This window comes from Myxine glutinosa, unplaced genomic scaffold, assembly GCF_964187855.1.
Source record: "Myxine glutinosa unplaced genomic scaffold, kmMyxGlut1.1 SCAFFOLD_940, whole genome shotgun sequence".
NCBI lineage: Eukaryota > Metazoa > Chordata > Myxini > Myxiniformes > Myxinidae > Myxine > Myxine glutinosa.
The window spans coordinates 74,404-99,192 of record NW_027617035.1 but is presented as its reverse complement, the minus strand read 5'-3'; the positions used below and the strand labels follow the sequence as shown (position 1 = coordinate 99,192).

The 24,789-nt window shown below is 45.7% G+C and overlaps 1 protein-coding gene across 3 annotated transcripts in view; it reads right to left on the bottom strand.

The window, feature by feature from the left end:
• The window catches only part of TLCD4 (TLC domain containing 4), a 31,199-nt gene extending 26,993 nt beyond the window's left edge, over positions 1–4,206 (bottom strand). The window contains exon 1 of one of the 3 annotated variants that reach the window (XM_068116920.2): positions 3,306–4,206. In XM_068116920.2, coding sequence (XP_067973021.1) covers positions 3,306–3,460 — 155 coding nt within the window. In that variant the 5' untranslated portion in view covers positions 3,461–4,206. The remainder of the gene's footprint in view (positions 1–3,305) is intronic. The other 2 variants (XM_068116930.2, XM_068116936.2) reach the window with 2 other exon arrangements.
• Between the last annotated feature and the right edge of the window lie 20,583 nt (positions 4,207–24,789).

The window sequence follows — 24,789 nt, the reverse complement described above, 5'->3', positions numbered from 1 at the left end:
CCACAGAATGTCGTTGGCGTCATAATTCAGATGCAGCATGAGGCTGAAGGTTAGTATTCCTGCTCTTCAAATGGTCACAGGAGAAAGGCCAAGGATGTTTAGGAGGATAGAGCAGGAATTTGGCCATGGTGCGGGTGGTAGCAGGGGATTTTTAATGCCCGCCAGCTAATGTTTAATTGTAGATGGGATTCCCGGTACGGTACAACGTCCATCCGAGGGAGGTGCAGTGAGTGGAAGATAGGAATGGTTGGTCTGAGTGTTTTGCACAGGTGGCTGGGAATGGTGAGATCGGGAATTTCTGCTCAGAAAAGACCAACTGCAGATATGCTTTGAAGTTACTTCCGTGTATGATACGAGACCACCGTTTGATAATGGCTGAATGATGGCCTACAGAGTGCATCGACGAGGACAGGCAAAGCGAATAGTCGTCATACCAGCACCAACCTATTCAGAGCATGAATACTCTGCTTGAAAAAAAATCCGGAGTAATTACAGCATTTATGACAGACGCTCTATTTGTTATGACGTTTCAAGCTTTTATAATACTTTTTTACCCTTTTTTTTGGAGGGCTTGTCCTGCCATTTAACTGCCAAATTACTAATATTCTTGTTTCAAGTCACGGAATGAACTTTCAATAACAATCTCATTAAGTCACAGACCATAACTGCCACTGCACACCACGGTGCAACCCAACATCTTGGCCCGCTGGGTCCTGCACTCTTCGGCTGGATATATCCGGTGTCCTTTCAACCCGCTTCCAACAGCCTCGGTGTCCATTTCTGATCAGAGTCAAGCACGCCTTCAAGCGGCCTTACTAGTCAGGACGAATATGTTTTTTGAGGGCAATTAACGTGTGCTGTCACTGTCAAACAGACTTGGTGGGTGGCATGCTGGGTGGAGTCTCCTCCGAGTCTGGGAGGTCGGTGATTCAAACCTTCGCAGTCCTTTTACCTCCGCCACCGAAGGTGAACTGAAGTTATGTTTTCACCCTTGTTCATCTGTCTGTCTGTTTTTGAGCAGGACATCTCAAAAAATTGTGGACGACTTGTGACAAATCCAGGTTGACGAGTTGGTTCGGTGACAAGAACAAGCCGATTACATTTTGGTTTAGGCCCGAATCCAGATCCGGCCGATCAGTGGGATACAAACCATAAACTGTTCAGCCTGGCGGAGGTATGTGCTCTACCGAGTGAGTTCTCGCTTTGAATAGTACGTGCTGCTTCCTTGCTTGATGCCCTGCACGTAAAAAAAAGGATAGGGCACGGACAAACGAGGCTGGGAAGACAATGGCAGGGCCACCCGGTGTAACCCTTGCCAAGAAACTGCCTCGGCAGCAACAACCCTCTGTAAATGGAGAATGGTACAGGGCTTTGTTATTTATCCCCTTTGCCGGATGTGAGTGCAGGACTGTTATGGAAGTGATTTAGATGTGGTACCAGCGTTTGTGTGATACAACAGCAAAACATACAGTGATCATTGCAGACACTCTCACGGCTTTAAACCACAGCATTAGCATTCCGGTCGGAATAACGCTGGTAACCGGTGAATCCTTCGGTGGATAACGCGAGAGCACCACTGGTCGGGTTGAAATTAACACACTGTAGATAGAAAGGTTTACCATGTTTGTGCAAACACACACACACACACACACACACACACACACGTTTGAGTGGTGCATGTTGTAAGGGTAGGTGGCTGTTTTTTTTTTTTGGTTTTATTTCGGTGAGTGAGTGGATGAGGGGCTGTGGATTCTGGGAGTGGAGGTGGTTTTCTTGTTGTAGTCTGTGTTCTCACTGGCTGGGGGTGGGGGTATGTACGCATCCAGGTGTAGTTACTGCATGTGGATGTGTATGTGCCCCTGCTGGCCCACCTTAGCTGACCGTATCGAGGTTGAAGGGCCGAAACGGGATGATGCTGAGGACCTCAACTGAGGACCCGGTCAGTGCGGCACACTTGTGACCAGGTGCGTTTTAAAATTATATATCTTTTTCAAGTTTCAAGGGTATATATATAATCACAACAAGCAAACCCGGCTAAAAATGTGACACTGTATAATTGTTGATTATTATCCGGAAAGGTAGGGGGAGATAGGGGGAGAGAGGGGGCCCCCATCTAACTCTCGGGTTAGGGATCAAGACCTCGGTCCCCTCCGACACTCCTCGTTCCTCCTACCACACCCCTCGTTCCTCCTACCACACCCCTCGTTCCTCCTACCACACCCCTCCCAAACCCCTCGTTCCCCTCCCAAACCCCTCGTTCCCCTCCCAAACCCCTCGTTCCCCTCCCAAACCCCTCGTTCCCCTCCCAAACCCCTCGTTCCCCTCCCACACCCCTCGTTCCCCTCCCACACCCCTCGTTCCCCTCCCACACCCCTCGTTCCCCTCCCACACCCCTCGTTCCCCTCCCACACCCCTCGTTCCCCTCCCACACCCCTCGTTCCCCTCCCACACCCCTCGTTCCCCTCTCACACCCCTCGTTCCCCTCCCACACCCCTCGTTCCCCTCCCAAACCCCTCGTTCCCCTCCCAAACCCCTCGTTCCCCTCCCACACCCCTCGTTCCCTTCCCAAACCCCTCGTTCCCTTCCCAAACCCCTCGTTCCCCTCCCACACCCCTCGTTCCCCTCCCACACCCCTCGTTCCCTTCCCAAACCCCTCGTTCCCCTCCCACACCCCTCGTTCCCCTCCCAAACCCCTCGTTCCCCTCCCACACCCTCGTTCCCCTCCCACACCCTCGTTCCCCTCCCACACCCCTCGTTCCCCTCCCACACCCCTCGTTCCCCTCCCACACCCCTCGTTCCCCTCCCACACCCCTCGTTCCCCTCCCACACCCCTCGTTCCCCTCCCACACCCCTCGTTCCCCTCCCACACCCCTCGTTCCCCTCCCACACCCCTCGTTCCCCTCCCACACCCCTCGTTCCCTTCCCACACCCCTCGTTCCCTTCCCACACCCCTCGTTCCCCTCCCACACCCCTCGTTCCCCTCCCACACCCCTCGTTCCCCTCCCACACCCCTCGTTCCCCTCCCACACCCCTCGTTCCCCTCCCACACCCCTCGTTCCCCTCCCACACCCCTCGTTCCCCTCCCACACCCCTCGTTCCCCACGACCTCCACAGTGGGAGGCTACATAGTACATGGGGCTCTATTGTTATAATACGTTCCCTTCCCGCGCCTGCAATCTTCGTTCTTCCTTGTGTACCACAGAGTAGGTGTTCAAATCGTAGTCCATTTCCTCATTCTATTTATTTTTTTCGACCTGTGCCACGAAAATGGTGCTCGGTCCGGCCCACCTTGTCAGAGTGCGTACCTGGAGTGCCACTCGATGATCTTCTTGGCGGGAAGAGCGGAGAATCCCGGGCAGAAGCGGCGAGAGAGGACGGGGCTGGCCCAGTGGAAGAGCACCTGGAAGGACCCAAAGCTGCACGCGATGATCGTTCCAAAAAGACAGGTGTACGTATCCATGGCGACGCCTCCCACAGAGCCCCCCGACAATCGGTCGTCGAAACACGTGGGGGGGGGAGGCGAAGTGGTGACGCAGCACGTAACAAATGTGTCCTTCCTTCACCCCCGAACAGAGGAATTTCTAAATGACGGTTGAATCAAACTGTCACGTCGTTTTGACTACGAACGGCCTTCAGGTAACAGTAACACTAACAGGTCCCGGTGAGACATCGTCCGCCAGGTCCGGCGATCCGAGCACAATGAGAGCGTGGCGGCGGGTCACGTGACCGAGGCTCTACGGGAGGTCGTGTTACTGTCAATATCACAAACCGTCATATGCGGCCCGTGAACCGCCTTGTGTTATGATTATTAACACGTACACGTGGCGACACTCGAGCGCTCAGGGCAACAATATCACGGATTACTGTTGCGCAATCAGCACCAATCACATCGTCGCTTCATGGAGAACCGGGCTCGGGGCGTGCGGGCTCCGAGTCCGAGGGTCGAATGCAAAGCAGCTTCCGTTCGTTGTCTTTGCGATTCAAGGTGAACGCTTCCCTTCCAACGGCGAGTGTTCGCCAATCATGCGGGCGCCGTGCAGGGTGCGCTCACGGTGAACACGTGACGAATCATCGCAGCACGAATCATCACCGGAAATGGCACCTTGATCCACGGCCGCAACTTCCGGCTCTGGAGAACGCGGACTCGCCGCACGACTCGTACGGAGGCGCTTCACTCCGAACGGCGGATGCATACGTGGTGGAAGTGGTACAGTCGGATATCACACGGCGAAAGTGGTACAGTCGGATATACATGCGGAGTTAGTGGTGCAGTCAGATACACACACGGCGAAAGTGGTAGTCAGATATCACACGGAGTTAGTGGTACAGCCAGATACACACACGGCGAAAGTGGTACAGTCGAATATCACACGGAGTTAGTGGTACAGCCAGATACACACATGGCGAAAGTGGTACAGTCGAATATCACATGGAGTTAGTGGTACAGTCGGATATCACACTGAGTTAGTGATACCGTCAGATACACACGGCGAACGTGGTACAGTCGGATATACACACGGAGTTAGTGGTACAGTCGGATGCACACGTGGCAAAAGTGGCACAGTCGGATATACACACGGAGTTAGTGGTACAGTCGGATGCACACGTGGCAAAAGTGGCACAGTCGGATATACACACGGAGTTAGTGGTACAGTCGGATGCACACGTGGCAAAAGTGGTACAGGCGGATATACACACGGAGTTAGTGGGACAGTCGGATGCACACGTGGCAAAAGTGGTCCAGTCGGATATACACACGGAGTTGGTGCTACAGTCGGATTCAACATGCGGCGAAAGTGGTACAGTCAAATATCACACGGAGTTAGTGGTACAGTCAGACACACACAACGAAAGTGGTACAGTTGGATATCACGCGGAGTTCGTGGTACAGTCGGATATCACGTGGAGTTAGTGGTGCAGTCGGATGCACACGTGGCGAAAGTGGTACAGACGGATGCACACGTGGCAAAAGTGGTACAGTCGGATACACACGGCAAAAGTAGTACATTCGCATATACACGGAGTTAGTGGTACAGTCGGATGCACACGTGGCAGTAAGTGGTAATGTACAGTCGGATGCACACGTGGCAGTAAGTGGTACAGTCGGATACACATGCAGCGAAAATGGTACAGTCGGATGCACACGGCGAAAGTGGTACAGTTGGATACACACACAGAAAAAGTGGTACAGTCAGCTATACACACTGAGTTAGTGGTACAGTCGGATGCACACGCGGAGTTGGTGGTACAGTCAGATGCACACGTGGCAGTAAGTGGTACGGTAGTCAGATTCAACATGCGGCGAAAGTGGTACAGTCCGATATACAGGCGGAGTTGGTGGTACAGTCGGATGCACACGTGGCAGTAAGTGGTACGGTACAGTCGGCTTCAAAATACGGTGAAAGTGGTACAGTCGTATATACACGTGGAGTTAGTGGTACATTCGGATTCAACATGCGGCGAAAGTGGTACAGTCGGATATCACACGGAGTTACTGGTACAGTCAGAAACACACAGCAAAAGTGGCACAGGTGGATATCATGCGGAGTTAGTGGTACAGTCGGATGCACACGTGGTGAAAGTGGTACAGTCGTATACACACGAGAAGCTGGTGGCACAGTCGGATACACACACGGCAAAAGTGGTAAAGGTAGATATACACGCGGAGTTAGTGGTACAGCCAGATGCACACGTGGCGAAAGTGGTACAGCCGGATATACATGTGGAGTTAGTGGTACAGTCAGATTCATCATGCGGCGAAAGTGGTACGGTACAGTCAGATGCACACGAGGCAGTAAGTGCTACAGTCAGATATACATGCGGTGAAAGTGGTACAGTCATATGCACACGTTGCGAAAGTGGTACAGTCATATGCACACGTTGCGAAAGTGGTACAGTCGGATGCACACGTGGCGAAAGTGGTACAGTCGGATGCACACGTGGCGAAAGTGGTACAGTCAGATGCACACGTGGCGAAAGTGGTACAGTCAGATGCACACGTGGCGAAAGTGGTACAGTCGGATACACACGGCAAAAGTAGTACATTCGCATATACACGGAGTTAGTGGTACAGTCGGATGCACACGTGGTGAAAGTGGAACAGTCGGATACAAACGTGGTGAAAGTGGTACAGTCGGATACAAACGCGGCGGAAGTGGTACAGTCGGATGCACACGTGACGTTGGTGTTACAGTCGGATACAAATGTGGCGGTAGTGGTACAGTAGGATACAAACGCGGCGGTAGTAGTACAGTCGGATTTGAAAAGCGTCACAAATGGATCAGTCGGATAACCAGGTGCACACGTGGAGCACACGGTCCAGTTGGATGCGTATGCATTCCAGTTGGATCACAGGGTGTGTAAGCGGTCCAGTCGGATGCACACATGGTCCAGTCGGGTGACAGGGTGCGCATGCGGTCCAGTCGGATCACAGGGTGTGCAAGCGGTCCAGTCGGATCACAAGGTGTGCACGTGGTGCAGTCGGATCACCAGGTGCGCACGCGGTCCAGTCGGATTACCGGGTACGCACGCGGTCCAGTCGGATCATCCGGTGTGCACGCGGTCCAGTCGGATCATCCGGTGCGCACGCGGTCCAGTCGGATCACCGGGTGCGCACGCAGTCGAGTCAAATGCACATGCGCCACAAGTGGTACAGTGGCTGTAACACACAGAAACAGCTGTCCAGAGGGTCAGACTGGTACCGAACGGGCCAAACTGGCATCCATTGTGCTACATTGGCATCACGCATGCATAACTGGGGACCCACAAAGGTAAAGTAACACTCGAGCAGCGTGCAGTACTGTACACCAATTACACTGAATTACCAATTATGTGCGCATCACCACCAATTACACTGAATCACATTAGCGGCTTACACTTTCACTTCCAGCAGACCAATTGCTGCCACTGGGTAGCTCGAACAGTTCTCTATCTGGATTTGAATCGGAAGACAATGGCCAATGGGTTATTCGAACATCTTGAGGGTCAAAATGGCACCAACCAGGCTGGATGTGCAGACCACAGTGAAAACAAGAACACCCCTCGGGAGAGCAAAAATAATTATAGTAGGGGAGCTCCCAATAGAGTTCGTGACCATTTTCCCGTGATCAAGGTTTGAAGGTTGATTTTGAAAGATAAAAATATATATAAAAAGATAAGCTTGGGTATCTTTTTTTTAAATGCGGGCTAACTCGGCCAGAGGACAAAATCCAAGATGTCCACCAAAACCGCGAAATCGGGCATATTTCCGCCTACGTGAATGCTACATATACATATTGGGTGTCCATATGTGGGTTTTTCTGGGCCCAGATCTTGCATCTTACATCAGTCAAGTGATATTGTGACTTAAAATGATATTAAATGATTAATGTTGACCAAAATCCAAGATGGCCGCTGCAAAAAACCATGTATTGTATATGTTCATAATTGTGCATACCATAGATTCATCGCTGGCGTCTAAATACAGTTTTACATGACTAGTGTTTTCATTTATAACCTTACTGTTACTATGAATGACTTTTTGAGCAGGTAACGAACCAAGATGGCTGCCTCTCGCCCGTTAGATAAGCAGTTATGGCTACTGTACATTGTATCTATTGCAACGTCTTTTATTTGACACAATGTTCAAGGTTTTCATTTGCAATCAGTAAGAAAGAATTTATCTTTCTCTATTTTGTTTTATTATATTTACAGTGACATGACATTACATTTACAAGCAGTGATACACATTGCACAAGTAGCATATACGGTAGGGTTGAAAATGACAATAGTTGTTATAACAGTTTGTTTGTGTTGGATAGATTGAAATTGTTATTCACTGTCCGAATCGTCCGTCTCGGACCCAGACTCGACTGGATCATCCATAGTTGGGCTGCTTTCCAAAGCCTGAGTTAGTTTTTCTGGGAGTGCTGGGTGAATGTACCTCAATGGAAGACACATGCCTTCCTCGAGATGCCAGCCATGAGATAAAGGAGACGGTGGCGCATCAGGTTTTTCGTAGTTGAGCAACACGTAGGTTTGATAGTTCACTCTCTTGACTTTCAAATCGTGGGATTCTTTGTCTGGTGGAAGCCGCAGTATTGATTTCCTTTTCATTTGTCGCCACTTCCTGGCCCGAGCATCACACAGAGTGGTACTTTGTTTGTCCTTGTATATGTACCGTATGGTGTACAGCGTCATATGATCAAGCACCTGCTGAGGGACCGGTAGGTGTTTCCCTACTTCACTGAGGAACGCTCTAGCTTCAGGTGAAGTGGATGATATGTCGAAGATGGTTTTCTTCCCATGTCCAAAGAATGCTGCTGTTGTGTCTGAGCCGCTGTGGACGTGAAGAGGAACTATGATATCTGCTATTTCCTTCGGGCAGAAAGCTGTACAATCTATGAACTGCTTTTTGTACTTCATTGCGAGCACCCCTTCAGTTCTATGAGCAACATACGATGCCAATACAAGCACGTCCGTATCTTCTGCGTCGATGATAACAGGTGTTTCTATTCCAGCTTTACGTATTTGTGAGTAGATGAAGAACATGCATGTGTCTGCTTCTAACTGTTCACACTGGAAGTCTGTAACAGGCAAACCTGTCGATAGATTGACACATGTGGGCCCAACGCAGTAGACAAATTCAGTGTTAGAATAGTTTCGGTACAACACGCTGAACTCGTTTCTGAGAAAGATCTGTAGGTGCTGCTTGTTTGTTGCATTGTGGAAGAAGTCTTGAAATCCTTTGGCAGATGGGAATTTGTCCGACTGCTTGAAAAATACATTCTTGGAGCCATCTGAAAATCCAGAAGTGCTTTTTCGAAGCTTGCGTTCGCTATCCTTGACGGTCAGGGAAACATCATATCTGTCATTGACAAACACAACTTGTGATGCATATTTATGTCTGCTCATAATGACGGCGAACACCTTCGATGCGTAGTCTCCCCAGGTGTAGGAAATTCCATCAGCCTTTTCCCTGTCTTCTACCGATGGCGTAGACAAACGCCATATAAATCCCATGTCCAGGATCGCCGTGTACTTGTCTGGTGTTGGTTCCAACGCATGTAGCTTGAATTTTTCTACCAACTTAGATTTTTGCACTTTTTTCATGGTGCCGTTGATATTGAATATTGGCAGACATTCATCTGTGACTCGGTACGACATTATCTCTGACAAGGTGAAATTTTCGGTGTCATTTTCAGCAAGTGAGACAACTGCTGCCATCGCTCTGTTCTCCATTGCGTCTGACTTCATGATGCGCTCGCCAGTCTTGACTGAAGGTGGGTTGCTGAAGTTCCGTCTCAAATTCCTGTGAATGGTTGCATGGAAAGGTTTGTTGCTGCTGAACATTCTGTCTTCACAGAATGCCTTCAAGCATTTCTCGCCATCGGTGTGGACCGATTCAAAATCTTGAATGAGGTCATCAGAAGCTACCATTCCAGACTGTAGTGACTTCAAGACCTTGTTTTCTTCATTGAAAGGGTCACAGCCGAATTCAGTGATGCAGTTGTTGATATCTTGTACAGCTTGTTCGTCTTCCTTCATGCGAGTGGGAGCATTTTCACTGTGATGTCGTTTTGATTCTGATGTGCTGGCAAGATCATGCAGTGAGGATCGGACTCTATTAACATTGTTAGCATTTCGGGAATGTGACAGCAGCATCTTTTCGTTCTTCAAAATTTTGAGCCAGCCAGCTTTCATCTTTGAACCCTTGTTCATTGTCATCTCGATCCAGAGATCCAATGGCAAACATGAGTAAGGCTTTCCCGACATGGATTGAGCAAATAAGCCATCTCGCATGTATTGTGCTACATCCTCTGGGAGGGATTCCATTTCCAGCCAATACTCAACCAACCACCGTCCATATTTATCGTTGTCATAAATCTGGATCCATGGTAGCATTAAACGTAATGTCGACTTGAATTGTTCCCAGTTCTGGATTCTCAACGCATGCAGATTCATCATCAATATTTCAGTCATCTCCATAAATGTGATCCAGTACTTTGCCATTGAACCACCGGACTCCTCAATTCTATTGAACTCATCTGCCACCAATGAAATAACCTCTTGGTTGGCTTCCAGAAGTGCATAACATTCCTGCCGTTCTTCTGCTGTTGAGGAAGGATTCCGCAGGACAGTCAAGTGAGCTTCAAGTTCATCTGAGATGCTTCCCCCATTCTGTAGTGACTGTTGTATGATTCTTCTCAGCAGAGTTTCATACATCAATCGGAGACATCGTATGCTCCTCTTGTAGTGTTTGCCCCGTAATGCCTGGTCCACAGACCCTTCTGCAATAACATCTGCCGCAACGAGGATGTCAGACAAGCCAGACCCGTGAAAACGCTTATTCATGGCAGAAATGTAAGACATGTGAATATGAAATGGGCCCATAGAAGGCAACACGACACTGAATTTATCAGGGTGTTCGTATCTCATTTGCACTATCAAGGCATACACTGGTTGATCTCCTACCAACTGGATGAAGGGCATGTTCTTTTTGCCTGCTGCATCAACCATCCGGCACATTATTTCGTGCACTACAGATTTTCCAGGAGGATTTGGAAAAGTCAAGAAGTAATACGGCTTGCTTTTGACAACATGCGGCTGAACTGTTGACTGGAAACCTGCAAATCCCCCAACTGTTTGACTGCATGGTGCAGGTGGTGTATGAGTCTCATCTAGACGTGCCATGGCATGAATGAGTCCTCGCTGCCTCTGGACTTTAGTATCTGAAGGAGTAATGTCAACACCTGTTCGCATACTTGGAGCTCCACGCTGGACAGTCTTGTAAGGATGGACTTTATGCTGATCGATGCAAAGATGCTTCATTTCTTTAGACTTGGGAATTGTTAATTCTGGGGCCGATTCCTCTGGAGCATGAACCAAATCAAGTGGCTGGACAAACATAACATTTGTACGGTGTGAAGTGTTCGCGCCAGTTAGCGTGTCCTCAGAAAAGTCATCATTGTCCATTACTGCTGTCCCTGGCATACCCAGTGCAAGCTCCTCTGGACATGCTTTGTTCTGCTCAATATCGTACTTGGCCCAAGCATCATAGAGATGTAGCACGTCTTTGTAGCTGATCCCAATTGAGAATTTTTTCAATAACTCGACAAGTTCCCGGCTTCTGGTTAGTCCGTGTATCATAACAGACAACCTTGTTTCAAATGAAGTTCGTTTGCCTGTCATATATGAAGAGAGCAAGGCAGTCAAAGCGATAACTGCAGAGTCGTCATCCTCCATATCAAGGTCACGCTGAGGTTTTGAAGACTTTAGACGGGAAATGAGCTGTTTCAGTAGGCTGCTTGTTTCGTCCTCATTGAGTAAATCGTCAATGTGAGGTGGCCAGATCATTGGCGATACTTTTGCTGCTTCAGCTCTAATTCGTTGCGCTACAATTGAGACGAGTTGGTCATCAGTTGCACCTAGGCAATTTACAGCAGCTTCTATGTATGTTCCACCAGCTGACGTGTCAAAAACCATTGAGCTCTTGTTTTTTGTAACTCTTTCGTGGAAACCAATTTGGTCGCTGAATTCCGTTTGGAGCATAGATTTTATTGTGCTAGACTTCACAGTGTTCACAGTCATGCCAAAGTTCACCAGCATTTGCGTGTAGTCTTGTAGAAGGCTCTGTAGTGTTCGGAGTTCATGTCTTTCAAAAATTACAGTGCGCACATGTTTGAAAAACATTTGACGTACTTCTGCCAGTCGTACATTGTGCATGTGCAAATGTTGATCATTATAATCATGGACTTTGATGTATTTCGTCCAACATGACCGATGGTAGCGGATCTCTGTGGCAAATGGATCTGACGTGGAATCAATCAGTGTCAAAATGCGATCCCGCATATTCTCGTCGTCCAGATGGACTGTGTGACCTTTGAAGACATGCCATGCATCCATTTGTTGCATGATGTGCCACTTGTCCCGTCCAGGGTGTTTCAGGTCTTCTCCCTTCATACACCAAATACACAAATGTTTGTCATGTATAATACCGGTTTGTGATCGTGATTGTCTCTGAGCGCAAGATGGTCCAGGTGCTTCGTCAGCTACATCATCGCTGCGAGAGATTTCTGTTTCAAAACATTTCTTTTGTCGCTTTAGTGCCTGCTCCAATTTATAGTTACTGGCCAGTTGAACTTTACACAGTTTGTGGAAATATATTCCAGCTGGTCCATTGTGCCATGGCACTGCATCAAAGACTTGACCGTATTTGTCCAATCCTCTCCATCGTTCTGCTTGTTGTTGGAGATGCTGCCAGGCTTCTGGGCTTAAGCTACTCTTTTCCTCATCACAATGCTTATGACAGAGGATACACTCACTGGAGCTTGATAGTCCTGGAGGCTGGTCCTCATCTTCACTCTTTCTCTTCTTTCCTTGAATGGGTGGTGTCGCCATGGTATACTCTGCAATGAAAAATAAAACCTATTACTTACTGTACATACCGTACATCAGACAACATGATATGAATGATGTTAATACTTAACTGAACTTAAATATTGAACAGGACAGATCTTTATCTCTTAAAGAAAGGGACTTAACTAATATTTTAACTATTATTAGTTGAATATACTTAACTGTAATGCCTTGATCCATTGTCCACCCTGGTACTCCCTGGAAATTAATACTAACAACTACCTGTGAACAAATACCTGTGAAACTTAATCAAACCATCTTGTAGATAAGGCAGCAATCTTGGTTCGTTACCTGCTCAAAAAGTCATTCATAGTAACAATAAGGTTATAAATGAAAACACTAGTCATGTAAAACTGTATTTAGACGCCAGCGATGAAGCTATGGTATGCACAATTATGAACATATACAATACATGGTTTTTTGCAGCGGCCATCTTGGATTTTGGTCAACATTAATCATTTAATATCATTTTAAGTCACAATATCACTTGACTGATGTAAGATGCAAGATCTGGGCCCAGAAAAACCCACATATGGACACCCAATATGTATATGTAGCATTCACGTAGGCGGAAATATGCCCGATTTCGCGGTTTTGGCGGACATCTTGGATTTTGTCCTCTGGCCGAGTTAGCCCGCATTTTAAAAAAAGATACCCAAGCTTATCTTTTTATATATATTTTTATCTTTCAAAATCAACCTTCAAACCTTGATCACGGGAAAATGGTCACGAACTCTATTGGGAGCTCCCCTACTATTAATACTAGAACTGCCACTTTAAAACTGCTGGCAGTGATGACCGGTTTACTCGCACCCACTTTTGATGCAACCCCACTGTTGATACAACCCCACTTTTGATACAACCCCACTTGTGATACAACCCCACTTTCATTGGACATGCTTTGACACAACCCCCTTGGATACAACCCCGACACACACACACACACACACACACACACACACACACACACACACACACACACACACACACACACACACACACACACACACACACACACACATCCACACCCACACACAAACACACATATCCACACACACACCCACACACAAACACCCCCACACCCTCCCTCCACACACCCACACATATCCACACAAACGCACATCCCCTTCCACCCCACCTCCTCCCCCACATACACACACACACACACACACACACACACACACACACACAAACACACGCACACATCTCTACACCCCCCCACCCCACCCCAACACACACACATGCACACACAAATCCCCCCACCCCTAACACACACAAACACACGCACACATCCCCCCTACCCCCACCACACCCCTCCCCCCATACACACACCCCTCTAAACACACACACACACACACACACACACACACACACACACATATCCCCCCACCCCTAACACACACACAAACACATGCATACATCCCCCCACCCCCAACACACACACACACACACATGCACACACACAACACACACACATCCCCCCTACCCCCACCCACACCCCTCCCCCCAAACACACACACACACACACACACACACACCAACCCCCCCCCCCCCCACCAACACACACACATCCCTCCACCCCCACACACACACACATCCCCCCTACACACACACACACACATACACCCCACCCCCAACACACACACACACACACACACACACACACACACACACACACACACACACACACATATCCACACACACACACATACAAACACGCGCACACACCTCCCCCCACACGCACACACATATCCAGACAAATGCACAACCCCCTCCCCCCACCCCCCAAGACACATCTCACACACACATCCCCTGACACACACCCCCACACCCCCCCCCCCACACACCCCCACCCCCCCCCCCCCCCACACACACACATCCCCACACACACACACATTCCCCCTACCCCCCACCCACATACACACACATACACACACACAAACACATGCACACGTCCTCCCACCCCCACCCCCAACACACACACACACACACACACACACACACACACACACACACACACACACACACACACATATCCCCCCACCCCTAACACACACACATGCCACATCCCCCCCACCCCCAACACACACACACACAAACACACACACATCCCCCCCACCCCATCCATTTTAAAAAATATTTTCGTTTAATTAACGATGTCTGCCACCCGTGGAAGAACGTCCTGCCGTGGCATGACGTCATCCGTGGCCCGTGCCGTATGTCAGCGTAGAACGAAGTATCCCGTCGATCGAACTTGGTCAAATTTTTCATGATTGTCACCAAATTTGTTGTGGTATTTTGTTAACTCATCCGAGGCAATACGACAATCGAAATCCGATTTGAAATCGGAGCCAAATTGACGCCGTAAGGTGTGCCTGCACGCATGGATATTTTACCTGTGGAAGATTCACTTTGGAAATGCGACCAATTTAAAATGTTAGATTTTGGATAACTTCGTCATTGTAAATCGGATTTCCACAAAATAAAGGTCACCATTGCTTGCAGATACCTCTCTTTCTCCTTAAAATTGAAGACAGGATGAACTTCAGAGCGAGAAATAAGCCGAGGCGGCGGAGAGTTTTACAATGTTATTTTCCAATGTGAATGACAATATCGTGTAGTTTTACGAAAATTCATCAGAATTTGCCCAGATTTGTTGCATTCGAATGTTACACCCTCTAGCGACTGTCAAATCCGAAGACAATTTAATTTCGAGCTACCCTTAGCTCGTGAGGTGGTTATGTCACATGGCCTGGTCAAAAAAAAAGTGTTGTGGTTCTTCTTCTTCAGGCAATAACAACTTCTAGTTTCCAGACCGTACATCCAATCATCTTGAGATTTTGCACACCTGTTACTCTTCATGACTTCTACTAGAGTATGAAGTTTCACGTCGATCAATAAAGCGATTCAAGAGATATCCATTTTTAAAAAAATATTTTCGTTTAATTAACGATATCTGCCAAACCACGTGACCTATCGCAAATTCTAAAATGGCATTTTAGTAGACTGACATGCTGAACAGATCTGTGAATTTTCTCCTCGATTGGATCAAAAATGAGGGAGGAGCTAGGTTTTAAAGGTTCATGCTTAAAAACGTCATAACTCTGAAACCATGTGTCGGATGATGTCGTGCTCGCTGACTTTTTTGTTCGTCATGGGTATGCGATTCTGCTTGCAAAGTTTGGCCTCGATCTGTTCAGCCGTTGCAGAGAAAAAGCGGTTTTCGTGTTTTCACGAAAAACAATATGGCTGCCGAACCACGTGACCTACGACGTCATATTTACCATTAAAATATTCTACAGACCGAGTCCCTCCTATGGTGAAAATTTTATCTCAATCGGCCCTATTATTGCAGAGAAAATGTTTTTTAAAGGAAATTAAAACTTAAAATGGCAATAGCACTCACTGTGAGACGTGGCCTGGCAGGACAAAATGGTGTGTTTCTTCTTCTTTCAACAATAAAGACTTATAGCTTCGCGACCGTACATCCAATCATCTTGAAATTTTGCACACTTGTTACTCTTCATGACTTCTACTATAGTATAAAGTTTCACGTCGATCAATAAAGCGATTCAAGAGATATCCATTAAAAAAAAAATTCGTTTAATTAACGATATCTGCCAAAGCACGTGACCTATCGCAAATTCTAAAATGACATTTTAGTAGACTGACATGCTGAACAGATCTGTGAATTTTCTCCTCGATTGGATCAAAAATGAGGGAGGAGCTAGGTTTTAAAGGTTCATGCTTTAAAACGTCATAACTCTGAAACCACGTGTCGGATGACGTCGTGCTCGCTGACTTTTTTGTTCGTCATGGGTATGCGAATATGCATGCCAAGTTTGGGCTCGATCCGTTCAGCCGTTGCGGAGAAAAAGGGTTTTTTGTGTTTTTTCACGGAAAACAAGATGGCGGCCGAACCATGTGACGTATGACTTCGAAAATTTTCGCATTCTGAGTTTTTTTTAACTAAGCATCTGGGGAAAAAATCATTTTCGGGGGAGAAAAACTGTGTTTGACGAATTCTAACCTCTTAACGTTAGCATTTTTTATATACTCGATACACATGTCTTTTGTTCCCATTGCAGAGTTCTTTAGAATGAGCCATTCCTCAAATTTTTCCATTGAGCCGTTTCGGAGATACAGAGGGGCAAAGTTGAAGGTGTTTTACAAGATGGCGCCCATACCACGTTACCTATGACGTCATCATTAGCATTAAAAAATTCTACGAGCATAGCCGATCATTTGATGAAAATTTCCTGTCAATCCGACCAGCGGTTGCTGAGAAACTTAATTATGAAGTTTTCGGAGGTGCAAAATAGGGTGGAAGAATAATAATAAGAAAAACTCTAGCAGTAATAATAGGTTTCTCTCCATTTCATGGAGAGTAAACCTAAATATGTGTATGACACCTACAATCCACATAGTTTCGTCCGAATTGGTCCGTAAGTTTTTGAGGTAACTAGTTAACAAACAGATAAGGGTGAAAATATAACCTCTGTCCACCTTCAGTAGCAGAGGTAACCAACAATACTCACCTGCCACCACAATGACACAGGTTGGATGCCACGTGAGCCATCGCTCGGTGGTACCTTTCCAGGTAACTTTTATGGAGAACACTTATTAGGCGATACATGTTTTTTTTAATGACGAGTAATCATTTTTTCGTCATGCATTTAAAGATTGAATAGTTTGATGGTGAGTCATTCACGACAAGTGCAATATAAACAATTAAGACTCCTCTGGTAGATCTCCTCGCATTGATGTGCCCGATCCAAATGATGTTCAATACTCAGCACATCCTACCTTGACATTTCTATACATTCGTGGAATGGGGTTTGTTTCTATGCAGTCGAGGCTCATGGAGCGGCTACAACACAGAACGGACAGGACATTACAAGGAAACTCCGTGGGCTGGACCGTGGAAGGAGGTTGTGGTTGAGGGAGGGGCTGCAACAACCTGCAACATGAACAGCAGAGGACAGGGATAAAATAGTGGGAGACTGGGAGTGAAGTGTATCACACGAAGGCCAGTCCAGCAAAGGTAAAACGTTTAATCACCGTCCAATGCTCGAGCTACAAGCCCATCGCCATCACGCCCGAACTCCCTCTCGCCCCGCCCCTTCCCAGAATCCCAACCTTGCTCCCGATCAGGGACGTCTACCCGATTACCGTAAAGCACAATATGCTCCATTCCGTTACCGTAAAGCACAATATGTTACATTCCCTCCTTCTTAAGCTTATACAAACATATCTAACATACTTCCAATTTCACTCATAACAGAAAATGCCCCTGTGAACCACACCAACGATTTGCCAAGAAACATGGAGATGATAATAAGTGCCCGTACCCCTTGAGTTTTCATAATATTTTCCCATACCTACTGTCAAAAATGACTTAAAACTACAATAATAGATTCATAAAGTTTCTTTATTTTCACATTAAAAAAACACATTTATGGAAACAATAATCATAATGCATAGTGTTTGCTGAAAAGTCACTTTGTTGAAGTAGATTACAGTACAATAATAACTTTTGTCGAAAAACAATACACAGTACACACGGACACATTCCTAGTGGCTCTTTTGTTGTTGTTTTTCATCAATAATGATGCTGAAACGAGGTTTTTTTATTTGAAATAGCCACACGCATGTCGTCACTTGCATCCAAGCGGTTCCTGGCCTTTGTTTTGATGTGTCGGAGTGTTGAAAACCTGGGTCGCACAAATAGGTGGTCGCAAATGGCACGAGGATCTCGAGAGGTCTCTCTGCCAACTGTGGGAACGTTTTGAGTTGTGCACACCAGAAGATGTCCAGCTGCATTGATTCAAATTCCATTCGGATTTTTTCATTGGCCTTCAGCTCAACAAGATCATCTTTCATTATATCACTATCATCCATGGAATCGAAGTTGAAAAGAAATGGATGCCATCTCTGTGCAATAGAAACCTCTCCATGGTGAAAGTATCCTTGGAAGGACTGAATTAGCACCTGCAAATGTATTTCACTTCAGTCACGATGGATCGTTCTTTTTCCGCATTAGCAGCCTCATCGAGTTTCGGAAAGTTTGCAAAATTTCCATTCTCGATGCGCTGCATCCAAATTGGAAGTTTTTGGGTGAAGGCAGACACCTTTTACCTGGAGTGATCATGTTCATCCCTGTTCCTTGGATGCAGGTGTTCAAATCGTTGAGGTGTGTGAATATATCTGCCAGGTATGCCAGGGACAAAATGTACTCCCTATTTTCAAAGTGGTCAGCAATGTCACCGTCTTGCATGCTAAGAAACTGCTTGATTTATTCGTGCAGTTTGAAGACACGAGTGAGCACCCGACCACGGGAAAGCCATCTCAGTTCCGTGTGGAAAAGAAGAACACTATGTTCAGCTCCAATTTCGTCACAAAAAACTTTGAAGAGACGGTGATTCAGGGCTCGTCCTCTGATAAAATTTACTGCACTCACAGCAATTGACTAAACATTTTTCAGGTGTTCTGCCAGCGTGTTCGTGGCAAGTGCATGACGATGCAACACAGTGCGTGACCGTGACATGGGGAATCTTCTTCTTCACAGGGTAGCAAAGCCTGATTTGTTTCCGCGATGGCGGGAGCTCCATCAGTGCAAAATGACCCATACACGTTGAGAGTCATCCCATGCTTGAAGAAGAAACCTTTCACAAGATTGAACACATCAATTGCTTTTGTGGTTGTTGTCAGCGGTTCACAAAACAAGAATTCTTCCATCACTTCTTTCTCTTTCACGTACCGCACAAATACCAACAACTGACTACAAAAACTGACGTCAGTTGACTCATCTAACTGAAGACTCACTTTGACAGGACTAGCTTTGATGTCTGCAATCACCTGCTGCAAGATATCTCTACTCATGTCACCAATCCTGGAACGGATAATGTCGTTTGACAAGGGTACCTATTGTGCACCGCTCCTTTCCTATGCCATCTCCAGGCATTGCAAAGCGTCATTGCCGGGCACCGAAGGGGGCTCTGCAGTGACGCACGCTGAAAGGGAGTACTCAGTTTTCACGCTGGTTGTTGTACACCGCACCTTTCCTATGCCATCTCCAGGCATTGCGACCGAAGGGGGCTCGGCAGTGACGCACACTGAAAGGGAGTACTCAGTTTTCACTCTCATTGTTTTCTTGCTTCCTTGCTTTCTTGTTTGTTTGTTTGTTTGTTTGTCCGGGCGATATCTCAGCCATCCTTTGAGCTAGGAAGCTGAAATTTCGGCACAGTAGTGAGCAAGTCCTTTGTCAAAAACGGTATTTTTTGTTTTTTGAATAATCAATTAATTAAGGAGTTATTTAATTATTAGCGATTAATGAAGTACTTATTTAATTAATCAAATTTCCTTTCTCTTCTGACCATTAACTCAGGCACCTTTTGAGTTAGGAAGCTGATATTTGGACATGCCAATGACCAGGTGATTTGGCTGCAAAGGCTATTTTTGATTTATTAATTAATCAATGAATCAATTAATCGATTAATTATTTTATTTTTTGATTAATGACTAAAAAAATTTTTTTTTTTTAAGTTACAGATTCTGATGAAATGGTGGTAGTTTATGTGTTCTCTGACCGAATTGATTAATAATTTAATTTTTTTATGATTATTATTTATTTATTTTCATTATTAATCATTTATTTATTTTCTTTCTCATTTGGCCAATATCTCAGGCACCTTTTGAGCTCAGAAGCTAATATTTGGACATGAGTGACCAAGTGATGTGGTTATCAAGGATATTTTTGATTTATTGATTAATCAATTAATCAATTAATCGATTAATTATTTAATTATTCGATTAATTACTAAAAAAATATATAATAATAATCAGTTACACATTCTGATGAAATGGTGGTGGTTTATGTGTTCTGTGACCGAATTTATTAATAATTTAATTTTTTCATGATTATTATTTATTTATTTTCATTATTAATCATTTATTTATTTTCTTTCTCATTTGGCCAATATCTCAGGCACCTTTTGAGCTGGGAAGCTAATATTTGGACATGACAGTGACCAAGTGATGTGGCTATCAAGGATATTTTTGATTTATTAATTAATCATTTAATCGATTAATTATTTATTGATTAATCAATTAATTATTTATTGATTAATCAATTAATATTTAATTTTTTATTAATGACTTATTTAATTAAATTTCTAAAAGATACATCTTCGGATGAAGCACTAGTGGTTTAGTTATGCTATTAGCCAATTATTATTGATTAAGAAAATATTTTGTGATAATCTTTTATTGATTTTAATTATACAATTAATCAATCAAATAGCGTACACCTCTCTATGAGCTGAACTGCGGTATTGCCGGGCGCCATAGGCGCACCGGCAATGCCGCGCTGTGGAATATTTAATTATTTGGCATGGGGGCGGTGTACTTTGAATGTATCTAGTTAGGTCCAAAACTTCAATTCCGTGACCATTTTCTGGCTAGTAAGGTTTGACGATTGATTTGACTTCTATTGACATTTTATAACAAAAATAGCCTCTTATGTCCCTCCCAAAAATCCCGGCATTTTTCGCCAGAGGCCCGAATCCAAGATGACCGCCGGCACTATCTTGAAAAATTAAGTTTTGAACCAGAACACCTAGAATCACATACAAAGACACTTTTTGGGTAATTTGACCACGAGGATTCCGAATCTGACATTAGTTTGACGTTATGACATTATTTTGACCCAGAAATCCAAGATGGCCACCATCCAGTGGAGCGAAAATGCAACTTTTAAATGGGAGAACATATGATCATGAATTAACACATTATTTTGGCTAAATCTATACTGGCCACGGAATCGAGGTCCTGATTAGTGAATTGCTATTTTCTTGTTTTTTATTTGTCTGTGTGTGTAATGTCATATACTTATTTCTGTCTTTCCAGGGAGTATACGAGCGAATGAGACGGCACTGAGAAGCGCAGTATTCAGAAGATAGCTGTCAAGAGAATGTCCACCGTTCCGTGTGTCCTCCAGTGTGGCGGGCTTTGCAATGAAGCCACTGATGTCGTTACCTCCATTGAGAGTTGGGAAAATCTCAAGAAAAAAGCCCTGTTATGGAGCGGTCTTGACAAGTTTGGAGACGTTTATGCAACAGTCAATTGGGATAATGGTCCCGGCAGACAATGTGTCCATAAATCATGTAGGCTGACCTTATGGAATGCTAATAAACTGGAGCAGGCCAAGACAAGACAGAAAAAACGAGAAGTCAAGGAATGCCAATCTCAGTCTTCGTCCATGTCTGAGGCTTTCCCCCCGGCTGCTTCTCCACCTGCCAAGCGGCTGCGATCAAGTGTAGAAGGGCTGATACATGAAAAAACAAAATGTGTCTGGTGCTGTAAACCGGAGTCGGCAAAGCACCCAGAATCAAAGCTGTCCCTGATTTCGTACGATCATGCATGGGCAACGTTCAAGAGTCACACGGTGGTCCTCGAAGATCAGAGCATGCGAGACAGAATCAACTGTGTGATCGATTATGCAGCTGATGACCCATATGCGATTGAGATCAGATATCACAACAAATGCTGGTTGAAATATGTGCGTAGTTACCAGAAAATGAGTGAAGATGACAAACTACCACGCATGCACAATGTCAATCTCCGTGAGGCTCAGACTATCTTCTTTGACCACATCAGAACAGTTATCTTTGAGGAACGTGAGCTAAGGTCACTACAGAGCCTCCTCAAAGACTACAGCTCTATTATATCTCGGTATGGCTTCTCAACATCCAGCATCAAGTCATCCTTTATCAAAGATATCCTGACCCGGGAGTTTGAGGGCAAGATCGGCTTCAACTCCCGCCCTCAGCCCATGCTGCAGGGGAGGAAAAGTTGACCAGCTTCTTGCAGGAGCGGGTATTCAGTAAGAATACCTCCCTTCATGCACCTGTCCCTCTGAGTAAACGCTTGACATTTGCCAAGATGCCAGACACGGAGAAGCCCAGGGAGGAACTCAAAACGAGAGCTGCTGAAATGGAGCAGAATGCTCTCAAGGCAGTGATCAACCTGGTTGAGGTCAGTCATCTTGTGGACCTCACTGAGTTGCTGGAACATCGTGTTGTTGAGGAGTGTGTGGCTTTATTCAACTCCAACGGAACATACAGGAAGACACAGAAGAGTAAGCTCATCCAGAAACTCTCTCTGCAATCTGTAGATCTGCAGGAACCCGACACCGCTCTCATCGACATGGGCATGATTTGGAGGATGGCAACTCCATCAGCAGAGGATCGACAGACGCAACATGGCACCCCAAACAAGTGGTCAGACTATGTCCACAAGGTGTCTTCCATCATCCTTGCCTGCCATGGTGATGCTGAACGTATCTTCTGTGTGAATGACCCATATGACACACCATACTCTACTAAAGATGACGAGCGAGACCTGCGGGTACATGGTAAGGCACATATACCCAACACCTACATGAAATTGAATGACCCCTTCCCTTCTGCCCAAGCATTCAAAACACTTCTATGTAGCGTCAGCAACAAGGGGCGGATGCAAAAGCTGATATGCACCTACCTGACAGACATTGCAGAGAGTGTTGATGCAGAGATTGTCTACTCTGTTGGCTCCCACTGCACCAATTTGTCAACCCAGCAACCAATGGAGAACTACAGCTTTGACCAGTCTGAGGCTGATACTGTCCTCTTTTCTGCTTACGCAGTTCTGCGTGAATCAGGCTACAGTGGCCCTGTTGTCATTGATACTGCTGATACCGATGCCTATGTCGCGGCAGCAGTCATCTCGCAGCAGCTGCCCGGAAAGCTCTGTATCAAGAGGAAGAAGGAGACTATCTTATGTCATGGCCTGGTTAATGACGAGATGGCAGACTGTATTGTGCAGCTGCACTGTATGACAGGCTGTGATGCCAACTCAGGCTTCTATGGCAAGGGTAAGAAGTTGGTGTATGACTGGGTGGCGAAGAGCCCTGTGGCTCGACGGCAGCTCTCGCTGTGTGGAGATAGCCTTGACCTCGAGGAGGAGGTGCTAGAGGAGCTCTTCCAGTTCACACGACATGTCATCTATGGCGACGAAAAGAGTAGCACCATGGCTGAGGCCCGTGCAGCAAAGTGGAAGACACTGAAAAACAAATCATTTATCCGTCTCCCTCCAGATGCAGACAGCCTACGCCAACACTGCCTCCGAGCAAACTACTTGGCATATCTTGTGCGTCATCCCTCCAAGAAACACCACCCCTCGCCACTCGGACATGGCTGGGAGCTGGTGGGTGGTCGCTGTCGCCCTGTCCGCCACACGCAACCTGCTCTCCCGACACATCTACCTGCACCAGGGCCAGCTGAAGAGAGTGAGGAAGATGAGAGCCAGGAGGGGAATGAGGAGCGAGATGATGATGTACAAAGGCGGGGAGAATCATCGGAATCTGATGATTCAGATTCTAGTGATGCAGAATGCTCTGATTCGGACTAATCATATAATTAAAGGTCATATTGATTAATTACTTCATTTGAAAACTGTTCAAGTCACAGCTATTACAAATAGCTTATTTTGAAGTGTAATGAGTTTACTTGTCATGCAATCATCAATTACTTTACTGCAAGATATCCTTATGGAGGTAGTTTCTTTAACATGTTTAAGTACAAAAGTTGCATTTTCGCTCTACTGGATTTTTTTTTTTTTTTTTTTTTTGAATACTGAATCGAGGCTCGTGAAAGAGCTAACATTTACTTCACAAACAAATCAACCAGACAAACAAAATATATAAAAAGAGGGAGCGGAAGACAAGAGAAGGGAAAGCACACAAACACTTGGATTTCTGGGTCAAAATAATGTCATAACGTCAAACTAATGTCAGATTCGGAATCCTCGTGGTCAAATTACCCAAAAAAGTGTCTTTGTACGTGATTCTAGGTGTTCTGGTTCAAAACTTAATTTTTCAAAATAGTGCCGGCGGGCATCTTGGATTCGGGCCTCTGGCGAAAAATGCCGGGATTTTTGGGAGGGACATAGAGGCTATTTTTGTTATAAAATGTCAATATAAGTTAAATCAATCGTCAAACCTTACTAGCCAGAAAATGGTCACGGAATTGAAGTTTTGGACCTAACTAATCTGTACTTGTTTGTTTTTTTGTTTTCTTTCTTGTTTGTCCGGGCGATATCTCAGCCATCCTTCGAGCTAGGAAGCTGAAATTTCGGCACAATAGTGAGGAAGTACTTTGTCAAAAACTATTTTTTGTTTTTGATTAATCAATTAATTGAGGAGTTATTTAATTATTAGCGATTAATGAAGTACTTATTTAATTAATTATATTTACTTTCTCTTCTGACCATAAACTCAGGCACCTTTTGAGTTAGGAAGCTGATATTTGGACATGCCAATGACCAGGTGATTTGGCTGCAAAGGCTATTTTTGAT